This window comes from Protobothrops mucrosquamatus, unplaced genomic scaffold (assembly GCF_001527695.2).
Source record: "Protobothrops mucrosquamatus isolate PMUCROS unplaced genomic scaffold, P.Mucros_1.0 scaffold4636, whole genome shotgun sequence".
Classification (NCBI taxonomy): domain Eukaryota; kingdom Metazoa; phylum Chordata; class Lepidosauria; order Squamata; family Viperidae; genus Protobothrops; species Protobothrops mucrosquamatus.
Window position 1 is genome coordinate 9,686 of NW_015390536.1, and position 11,436 is coordinate 21,121.

Consider the following 11,436-nt stretch of genomic DNA (forward strand, 5'->3'; position numbering starts at 1 on the left):
CTGGACCTGGTGGTGCTGGAGCAGCTGCTGGCCCTGCTGCCCGCGGAGATGGCGAGCTGGGTGAGGGAGTGCGGAGCCGAGAGCTGTTCGCAGGCGGTGGCCCTGGCCGAAGGCTTCCTCCTCAGCCAAGCCCAGCGGGAAGAGCCGGGAAAGGGGCAGGTGAGGAGGGCGGGGGGCTTCGTCCTGGGAGCTCCATTAGTGGGGGCGGGTGGGGAGAAGGATCAGGGATCTAGCCATGTCTCTAATAAGACAGATTAAAAATATGACTGCAGCCTTTTCTGGAATTCCTCACTTTTGAACAACTGATTTCTTCTTGAGGCAAATGCTTCTATTTCCTAAATTTATTTATCCCTTTACACCTCTGTATCCTTTGTGATATTATCCACATATTTCATCATGATTAGTGTTTACTTTGTGATCTGCTGTTACCTTAATCTAGATAGGGGGAAGCAACTGGATTATGTGAATGGCCTCTGATACAGCCAGGTTTAATATGTCGTATAATGCACCACAATAGTAAAAGAAACAAACTAATTAACACACCCTTACATTTTATGTACATAAAAACACAGTCCCTGAAGTATAAGTCAGATGCAGAGTCCCTGAAATGTCTCTGAATTGGGTTGCGGAAGTATAGGTAGGAAAGCAAAATGTAAGGAATACGAACTATCACAGATATTGTCCTCTGAAAATGGATTATGAATCAGTTTGTTCTTCAGATGCAGGAGCCGTTCACAGAGGAGATTTCAGCAGAGCTCCGGGGCAGAGGAGATCGATCCAGCTCTATTCAGGAGCTGTTTTTCAGGAGGACCCAATTCTGGCCACATTGCCAGGTAAGTGCAGGCTTCTTCTGAGAACAGTAGAATTCCAGCTCCATCCATTCAAGAGCTGTGTTTAATACCAAAAGCTGAGTCTATGTGCACTTCAACACAGTGTCCACTCACATTTTGCTTTCAAGATTGTGCCGGAAATGCAAACAAGACAATTCACAAGTAGGAACTTTGTATTAGAAGTGTAATTTAATTGTAGAAAGAGTTTAATATTTCTGAATATTAAGAAGAGTGCCTACAATAGTTAGACATGAAACCCATGAATTGAAACAGTAACAGTGGGATTAAACATACCTTAGAAGTGTTTGTTTATTTTATTAAATATTTATGCCACCGGTCTCCCTTGTAAGGTAACTGTAAGTATACCAAGAAAAATATAGCACATGAAGGATAAGCCAGTACGTCAACACTAAGTGGCTGTAACAATAAAACTGTTGTTCAAGTGACTTGGGATTTCAAGGACATTACCCATATTTTGAAATAGGTTAGGAAAGAAGTTCCTAGTGGCTCTGTCCTGTTTTCTCAGGAATTTGGTCAGCAAGGCATGTAGATTTAGGGGATTTTCTGCCGAAAACTACTTACTGAGTTACCCCAGGCCAGTGGGAAGCTCCCCATGGTTGGCTGTGTTGCATTCTACAACCTGGAAGCAGCTAAGCCGTGATTTGTTCAGCTGCAGCTTCCCAGCCCAATGGACTATGTGGACAGGGTGGCATGAATCCGTCCTGAAAGAAAATGTTCATTTGGCTCTTGCAACTGTTCATTTTATGTTGTGTGCATTAAGAGAGAGAACTTTCAAGTGTTTCCTGGGATTGTCTACTTTTTTCTCTTTCTAGAGTTCTAATCCCTTTGAGAAGGTGACTGTGGACTTCACAGATGAGGAGTGGAGGCTGCTAGATTCTGGGCAGAAGGCCTTCTGCAGAGAAGTCATGCAGGAGGTTTCTATCAATATGGCTGCTCTGGGTAAGGCCAGGCTATTCAGTTCACTATAAGGTGAATTGAGAAATGTCCTAGATATTCCATGGAAGTGACTGACTAGATTGACTGATCAACACCAAAGCTTTAACCTGTTCTTTGGCTGAAATCATTCTTTCTATATAGTCAGGAGACTACTAGATAAAAAATTGCCGCTATCACATCCTGACTAGAGAAATGGATTGTACTAAACCTGGAATGCAGATTGGCATGTTTTTACGGGCGGGGGAGCTTCTAAAGTCTAATCAATGTTAATTTTCTTTTTTTCCATGCAGATGATGTGTCTCTGAATAAGAACGATAAGGAGGCAAGGTTAAATCTACTCGAAATAGAGAAGAACGAAGTAAAAGTAGTTCTTGGCCATCAGAGGGACACCAAAAGGCTAAACATAAAAGAGCCAGAAAATGGAGGGGAGAAATCATCCACTTCTCTTGGTATTCATGGCTTCCTATCCCAGCAAGATCAAAAAGAAATGAGAAAAGAAAAATATAGAAAAAAAGAAAAGATGAATTTGAACTACATAACTATGGAATGTAAATGCATGGAATGTGGAAAGACCTTTGCCCAGAAAGTACATCTTATTCATCACAAAAGGATCCACACTGGGGAGAGACCGTATAAATGCACGGAATGTGGAAAGAGTTTCATTAGAAACAGTAATCGTATTTGTCACCAAAAGATCCACTCCTATAAATGCATGGAATGTGGAAAGAGTTTCAGTAGGAAAAGTAAACTTATTTGCCACCAAAGGGTCCACACTGGGAAGGGACCATATAAATGCATGGAATGTGGAAAGAACTTTATTCAGAAAGGACATCTTAATCGTCACAAAAGGATCCACACTGGGGACAGACCGTATAAATGCATGGAATGTGGAAAGAGCTTTACCCAGAAAGGAGATCTTCATCGTCACAAAAACATCCACACTGGGGACAGACCATATAAATGCATGGAATGTGGAAAGACCTTTACCTGGAAAGCAAGTCTTAATCGTCACAAAAGGATCCACACTGGGGACAGTCCATATAAATGCATGGAATGTGGCAAGAGCTTTACCCGGAAAGCATACCTTAATAGTCACAAAAGGATCCACACTGGGGACAGACCATATAAATGCATGAAAAATGGAATGACCTTTATCCGGAAAGGACAACTTAAGAGTCACAAAAGGATCCACACTGGGGACAGACCATATAAATGCATGGAATGTGGAAAGAGTTTCATTATAAACAGTAATCGTATTTGTCACCAAAAGACCCACACTGGGAAGCGACCGTATAAATGCATGGAATGTGGAAGGACCTTTAACCCGAAAGGACATCTTAATCATCACAAAAGGATCCACACTGGGGACAGACCGTATAAATGCATCGAATGTGGAAAGAGCTTTATTCAGAAAGGACATCTTAATCGTCACAAAAGGATCCACACTGGGGACANAATAGTCACCAAAGGATCCACACTGGGGACAGACCATATAAATGCATGGAATGTGGAATGACCTTTATCCGGAAAGAACAACTTAATAGTCACAAAAGGATCCACACTGGGGACAGTCCATATAAATGCATGGAATGTGGTAATACCTTTACCTGGAAAGGAAGTCTTAATCGTCACCAAAGGATCCACACTGGGGACAGTCTGTATAAATGCATGGAATGTGGAAAGAGCTTTACCCGGAAAGGAAATCTTAATCTTCACGAAAGGATCCATACTGAGGACAGACCGTATAAATGCATGGAATGTGGAAAGAGTTTTATTAGCAACAGTCATCTTAATTACCACCAAAGGATTCACAGTGGGAAGCGGCCATATAAGTAGATAGACTGGAAAAAGCTATAGTGGGAAAGCTCATCTTAATTGTCATGAAAGAATCCACACTGGGGATAGACCGCATTAATGCACAGAGTATAGAAATAGCTTTACTTGTAAAACACAATTCTCATAAAAAGCATATAAATCCATGGAGGGTAGAAAGAGCCTTTCTGAGGAAAGGCAATAGTGGCCACCAAAGTATTGAATGGTAAATAATATATTTATATTATAAATTCAACACGTAAAGGAGAAAAGTATAATTCCAAGAAATATTTTTAGCTTATTCTTCATCTTTAGTCATACAAATTCTTGATAAATTGGTTACGGGCCATCAAATGAGCAGGGGTCTGCAAACACTCAAAGAGCCACTTGGACCCGTTTCCCAGAGAAAAGATAACACTGGGAATTGCAAAAGTTGTGCCTGTGCGTGCGAGGGGGGGGGAGAGCTTGATTGAAGAGTTTAATTAAAAATAAATAGGGGCTGCTGTGCATGAGTTCTCTTCTTCTCCCTCTCTCTGTTACCTCTCTTTCTCACACTTTCCCTCTTTCTCTTTCCTCCCCTCTCCCTCTCTTTCTCCCTCTCTTTTTCTTTCCCTCTCCCTCACTTTCTCACTCTTCCTGTTTCTCTTTCCTCTCTCCTCTTTCCTCCCCCCTCTTTTTCTCTCCCTCTCCCTTTTTCTCTCCTCTCCCTGTCCCTCTCTTTTTTCTCTCCCTCTCTTTCTATTCCTTTTTCTCTCTTTCCTCTCCCTCTCTCTGATCTTCTGCTTACCTGGCAAGGTGACACACATTATTGGGCTGGCTCTCTCCTACCCTTCCTGCTTCCTGCAGAGATGCAGCAAAGGGAGGAGCCCTGGCCAATAAGCTTGTCAGCTTGTCGGAACAGCGTGGCGTGAGGCCACTCTCTTTTTTACACACACAGGGAAAGGAAGCAGGGAAGCGCAAGTGCCTCTGTCTCTACAAATGGCAGAGGAGGCTGGGAGCCGCAGGAGAAGGCTGAAAGAGCCACATGTGGCTCCGGAGCCACGGATTGCTGACCCGTGGCCTAGAGAGCAAGTCCCGTCTCCAGGAAGGGAGCATAGAGGAAAGGAAGCTCTCTGCTCCAGCCATCCTGCTGACCTCCAGGGCGAGGCAGAGGGCGAGGCTTCCCCTCGTTTGCAGCCCTGGATCCAACCTGCCTTCCCCTCCCGTCGCCCTCCCTGATTTCCATCCTGCGTCAGTCTCTGCATCTGACGGAGGCGGCTGCACTCACGAAGCTCTCCTTTTGCAAGGAAAGGTGTCGGTTGGATAAGGTGATACCAGGCGCCTTCTGACGTTCAGCCCCCGATCCGTCTGTCCTGCGCTGGACCCAGAGACCAAGGAGAGCCCCTTTGATCACAAGAAAGGAACACATCATAGAATGCAGACTACGGTATACAGTATATTTTGAAAAGAATTTATTATCTTCAGTTAACATTACAAATACGCAGAGAAATTCAAGCATGGGATGAGAACAAGGTACTGGTTGTGCTGACCAGGGCTTATGTACATTTGAAGAGAAAAATTACGACTGCAATCTGGATATGTAAAATAAAATGACAACATCTATATCAAACAGAATGTGCCACTAAATTGGGCAATACCCAGAGGTTCAGAAAATATATCCTGAGGAAAAATATAAGGGGGGGGAGAAACTTTGTATGACAACTTAGTTCACCCAAGAACCAAGGAATATGGAGTGTCAAATGGGAAGAACCGAGAAAAAAACCACAATATTCTGCCAAAGGACAGGGACAATTGATCAGCAGGATAACCTTTCTACTCCACAAAATAAGAAAAGAGAAAGAATGAAAATAATTTTGAGGTTTAAAAAAAATTATATTAATGGCCAATGGGGCTATAACACTAATAAACAAGATGTTAAAAAATATATAGAAGGTGAAACAATTGATTAAAAAATCAGTTTTTGGGACTGAATAAAAAGTAAAATACTTGGGTGTTAATCTGACAAATATGAACTGTATGTTGTTTCAAAATAATTATGTTAAGGTATGGGTTGAAGTTGATAAAGATATGGTAAAGAGGGAAAAGCTACAGTTGTTGGGGAGAATTTCTTTGATTAAGAAGAGAGATTTATCTTGAACATTATTTTTGTTCCAGACAAAACCTATTCTCTCAACTGAGGTAACATTTAAAGCAGGGCTTTTCAACTTTTTCACAGATTGTACCACTTTTAGGATATGGCAATATTCGACTACCACCAGTCACCTAGCAAGGTATCAAAAACTTGATGACCAAACAAAAGGGAAAAGGTGATAAAGTACAGGTGGCCCTCGACTTACAACAGTTCTCTTAGTGTCACAATAGCACAGAAAAAAGTGATTTCTGACCATTTTTCACACTTATGACCGTTGCAGCATCCCCAGGGTCACGTGATTTACATTTGGATGCTTGGCCACTGATTCATATTTATGATGGTCCCGGGGTCACGTGATCCCCTTTTGCAACGTTCTGACAATCAAAGTCAATGGGGAAACTAGATTTGCTTAAGAACTGTGTTACTAATTTAACAATTTCAGTGATTCACTTAACAAATGGGGCATAAAATTGGACAAAAGTCATAAAGTCATAAAATTGGACAAAACTCACTTAACGAATTTCTCACTTAGCAACATAAATTTTGGGCTCAATTCTGGTTGTAGGTTGAGGACTGTCTATACACCCACTTAACACACTTTTAATGGGAAACTTGTGCTTCTTTCTCTGACAGTAATCTTTGCACTGTTCTAACCCCTTCTCTCCCTCTCCTTGTCTTAAAGAAGCCTCTCCTCTTCTCCGTCTCTCTTTCTGTGTCCCATTCTCTTTCCCCATTGGGTTTTTTTCTCTCCCTTTCCCTCCAAAACGTCCCTTTATATCCTCATCTCTGCCCCCCCTCCTCATCTGTGTAGTTGCAGCTGACTCCTTTCCCAAAGGCTACTTCCAGGAGCGACAATCAGATGGAGCCCTCTGGTGATCCTGGGAGATCAACAGTGCCCTGGCAACACCATAGCTCCAGCTGACTCTCTCACAGGCCTGTGCGGGTTGCTGCTGCTTCAGCTCATCCCCCGGTACACTTTTCCACTTTTTTTCCACTGCTTTTCAACCTGTCGTACGCATAGCACCTGCCACCTGCCGAAGTACCACCAGTGGTACGCGTACAACGGGCTGAAAAGCACTGATTTAAAGAATGGCAAAAAAAATATCAAAATATTATTTACTAAATTTATTTGCTGCCTGTCTTTCCACAAGCGGGCTGGGTGCTTACAAAGTTAAAAGCAATAAAACAGTGTGTGGTCTGTACTCAGTGTGTGGTCCTTAATGGAACCAACTTTGCAACTTTTTATTCTGAGTTCACTACTAGTCTTTTAGCAGAAGACTTAAAATGAGCACAATGATTTCATTTTCAAAGAACTTTGCATGTTAAATAATAAATCATAGATATTTTTATATTGTAAATTCAACACCTAAAGGAAAAAAGTATAATTCCTGTATAAAACATATACAAATTTCTACTCTGAGAAGTCTATTTAGTTATCATATGGAATTAGAGATTTCTTTTAGCTTGTTCCTGATCTTTGGTTATACAGATTCTTGATGAATTGATTACAGGCCATCAGATGAGTAAGTTTTTCTCCAAGATAATCTGTTCTTTCACGGTTTCCAGAGGAGGAGTATTTAAACAGAGACAGGAAAAACGAGTTAAAAGTAATAAAACAGGGTGTGATCCGTACTCAGTGTGTGGTCCTCAATGGAACTGCATCTACATAGAGGGAAATGTGTAGTGGGGTGCCCCAGGGCTCTGTTCGAGGCCCAGAGCTCTTCAACATCTTCATCAATGATTTGGACAAAGGGATAGATGGGGAACTCATCAAATCTGCAGAAGATACCAAGCTGGCAGAAATAGCCAACACTCTAGAAGAGAGGCTTAAGATACAGAAGGATCTTGACAGACTTGAACATTAGGTGCTATCTAACAAAATGAAATTCAATGGTGAAAAAAGTAAGGTTCTACATTTAGGCAAGAAAAACCAAATTCACAAGTATAGTATAGGTGGTACCTTGATCAACAGTAGTAACTGTGAAATGGATCTTGGTGTCCTAGTGGACAATCAACTTAAATATGAGCCAGCAGTCTGCTGCAGCTGCCAAAAAACCCAACACAGTGCTAGGCTGCATTAACAGATGGATAGAATCAAGATCACATGAAGTGCTAATACCACTTTATAATGCCTTAGTAAGACCACACTTGGAATACTGCATCCAGTTTTGGTCACCACGATGTAAAAAAGATGTTGAGACTCTAGAAAGAGCAACAAATTTGATTAGGGGACTGAAGGGTAAAACATATAGAGAACAGTTGCTGGAATTGGCTATAAGAGAAGGACAAGAGGGGACATGATAGCCGTGTTCCAATATCTCAGGGGCTGCCACAAAGAAGAGAGAGTCAAGTTATTCTCCAAAGCACCCGAAGGCAGACAAGAAGCAATGGATGGAAGCTATCCAAAGAGAGAAGTAACCTAGAACTAAGCAGAAACTTCCTGACAGAACAATTAATCAGTGGAACGAGCTGCCTCCAGAGGCTGTGAATGCTCCAAAAATGGAAGTTTTTAGGAAGAGACTGGGGAGCTAATTGTCTGAAATGGTGTAGGGTTTCCTGCCTGAGCAGAGGGTTGGACTAGATGACCTCCAAGATCCCTTCCAACTTCATCCTCATCATCAAAAAAAATACAAATATATATAGCAATAAAATTATACCTCTGAAATAACAAAAATAAAAATTCATGAAAGGAACAATCAAACTACTGTACAAATGCTTAATTTTGCACGTGGCTTCCCTCTTCACAGGAATTTATCACCCAAACCCCATTGTAACAGCCAGAGTTGAGTTGGGACTGGAAGTAAGCGGTTCTTGTTTCCTATTTACAAACTGCCTGTAATGCTTGATCAGACAGAGAAAAGCCTCCTACAACAAATTATTAAATTAAGGGGTGGGTATAAGAAGCAACTTTGCAACATTTTATTCTGAGTTCAATTCTCGTCTTTTAGCAGAAGACTTAAAGTGAGCACAATGATTTGATTTTCAAAGAACTGAGAGATAGATAGCTATTAGCACCCAAAGGAAACACTTCGGACATCAGAATTAGCCCAAACCCTGAAACAAGTGGGCAATTTCCTTCGAAGAAAAAGAAATATTACAATTAAATATTACAAAGGAAACCCCGACCCATAAACCTGCCATCACAGATGGATGTTAAATAATAAATCATAGATATTTTGATATTGTAAATTCAACACCTAAAGGAAAAAAGTATAATTCCTGTGTAAAACATGCAAATTGCTACTGAGAAGTCTATTGTTATATGGAATTAAGAATTTGTATTAGCTTGTTCCTTTCAGCGGAGGCTCCCCGACTTCCATGCAGGGCGCAGGACCCGGGCAGGAGTAAGCGGCCGATGAAGAGGGGCGACGCCGAGATCATCGGTCCGTCCCTGCCCGTTGCAAATATCGCCGTCCCAACGTCCGCTTCCACCGCCCGCCTTTCAGCGAACCCCGCCCCTCTCCGAAGAAGAAGAGCAGCAGGGACGTAGATATTCCTGGAGACCGGAAAAGGAAGGTCCCCTTTCATTCTCTTCCTACCAGGTCCCCTCTAGGAAACACAAATCTCTCGTTCTGGCTCCTTGTTTAGCAGGGGTCTTCAAACTTGATCCTTTTGACTTTTGGATTTCAACTCACAGAATTCCTCAGCCAGAGTGCCAGGAGCGCTCAGGAAATTGGCGGGAAGGATTTGCCGTTGCTCTCCTCAGGCGGGTAAAGGCCGAGTGAGGGGAGACCCATTTCTGCCCTCCTGCAAACCGGAGAAGGGGTTGCGGAGGGGCCGGGGGACATTTGGGACTCTCTCGGGCTTCTTTTGGCTGCCCTCGAGCAGGAGACCCGACGGAGGCCCAGGGATCTCCAGGGATGGAGGCCGCCCTCAGCCCAGAGATCCACCGGCGGCGCTTCCGCGGTCTGGACGGCTGCCGCCAGGAGGCCGAGGGGCCCCGGGAGCTTTGCAGCCGCCTGCACCGCCTGTGCCGCCAGTGGCTGCGGCCNGGGAGATGCTGGACCTGGTGGTGCTGGAGCAGCTGCTGGCCCTGCTGCCCGCGGAGATGGCGAGCTGGGTGAGGGAGTGCGGAGCCGAGAGCTGTTCGCAGGCGGTGGCCCTGGCCGAAGGCTTCCTCCTCAGCCAAGCCCAGCGGGAAGAGCCGGGAAAGGGGCAGGTGAGGAGGGCGGGGGGGCTTCGTCCTGGGAGCTCCATTGGGGGGGGAAGGATCAGGGATCATGCAGTGTCTGCAAGAAGTGAAAGAGATTAAGAACATATCTATGCAACCTTTCAGGAATTCCTCATATTTGGAGAACTAATTTCTTCTTGTTTCCTAAATTAACCATTCTCTTTCTTAACACCTCTGCATCCTTTGATATTATCCACATATTTTATAATAATCAGTGTTTACTTTGTGATCTGCTGTTATCTGAATCTATATAAAGGAGAAAGAATTGGATTATGTGAATGGCCTCTGATAGAGAGCCACATTTAATAAGCTTTATAATACCGCAATTGTAAGAGAAATGAAGCAATTAACACATCCTTACAGTTTATGTACATGAAAACACAGCCTACAGTTCTAACTCCCCTGTGTTCATCATTTACTCAGAAATATAAGTCACATGTAGAGTCCATGAATTCTCTCTGAATTGAGTTGGGGAAGTACAGGTAGGGAAGGAAAATGTAAGGAATGCGAACTAACATGATATTGTCCTCTGAAAATGGATTGTGAAGTAGCTTGTTCTTCAGATGCAGGAGCCATTCACAGGGGAGATTTCAGCAGAGCTCCGCGGCAGAGAAGATCGATCCAGCTCTATTCAGGAGCTGTTTTTCAAGAGGACCCAATTCTGGCCACCTTGCCAGGTAAATGCAGGTTTCTTCTGAGAACAGTAGCGTTCCAGCTCCATCCATTCATGACCTGCCTTTAATACCAAATGCTGAGTCTGCGTGCATTTGAATAGAGTGTCCACCCACATTTTGCTTTCAAGATTGTTCTGGAGATGCAAATGAGACAATTCACAGGCAGGAACTTTGTGTTAGCAATGTAATTTATTTAGTACAAAGCGTTTAGCACTCCATAATACTATTCAAAAGTGTGCTTAAAATGAGTTAGAAATGAAACCCATGAATTGAAACAATAACAATAGGATTAAACATACTTGAGAAGTGTTGTTTCTTTATTTTGTTAAATATTTTTGCCACCCATCTCCCTTGTAAGGTGACTATAAATATACGAGCAAAGGACCACATGAAGGACATGCCAATAAGTCAACACTAAGTGACTGTAACAATAAGACTGTGGTCAAGTGAGTTTGGATTTCAAGGATGTTTCCAATATTTTGAAATAGGTTACGAAAGAAGTTTTTAGTGACTATGTCCTGTTTTCTCAGGAATTTGGTCAGCGAGGCAAGTAAGTCTAGGAGATTTTCTGCCGAAAACCTACTTGTTCAGTTATTCCAGGCCACTGGGAAGCTCCCCAAAGTTAGCTATGTTGCATTCTACAACCTGGAAGTAGCTAAGCCATGATTTGTGCAGCTGCAGCTTCCCAGCCCCACAGACTATGTGGACAGGATGACATGAATCCGTCCTGAAAGAAAATGTCCATTTGGCTCTTGCAATTGTGTGTTTTCTGTTGTGTGCAGTAAGAGAGAGAACTTCCAACTGTTTCCTGGGATTGTCTGCTTTTTTCTCTTTCTAGAGCTCTGATACCTTTAAGGAGGT

The 11,436-nt window shown here is 42.9% G+C and overlaps 1 protein-coding gene across 1 annotated transcript in view; it reads left to right on the plus strand.

Moving 5' to 3' along the window:
* The first annotated feature begins 2,328 nt into the window (after nucleotides 1-2,328).
* The window catches only part of LOC107299167 (zinc finger protein 665-like), an 11,845-nt gene continuing 2,737 nt past the window's right edge, over nucleotides 2,329-11,436 (plus strand). Inside the window, exons 1-5 of the mRNA XM_029286700.1 lie at nucleotides 2,329-2,373; nucleotides 2,482-2,590; nucleotides 2,867-3,148; nucleotides 3,361-3,619; nucleotides 9,559-9,889. Of these exons, the coding sequence (XP_029142533.1) occupies nucleotides 2,329-2,373; nucleotides 2,482-2,590; nucleotides 2,867-3,148; nucleotides 3,361-3,619; nucleotides 9,559-9,889 (1,026 nt within the window). The remainder of the gene's footprint in view (nucleotides 2,374-2,481; nucleotides 2,591-2,866; nucleotides 3,149-3,360; nucleotides 3,620-9,558; nucleotides 9,890-11,436) is intronic.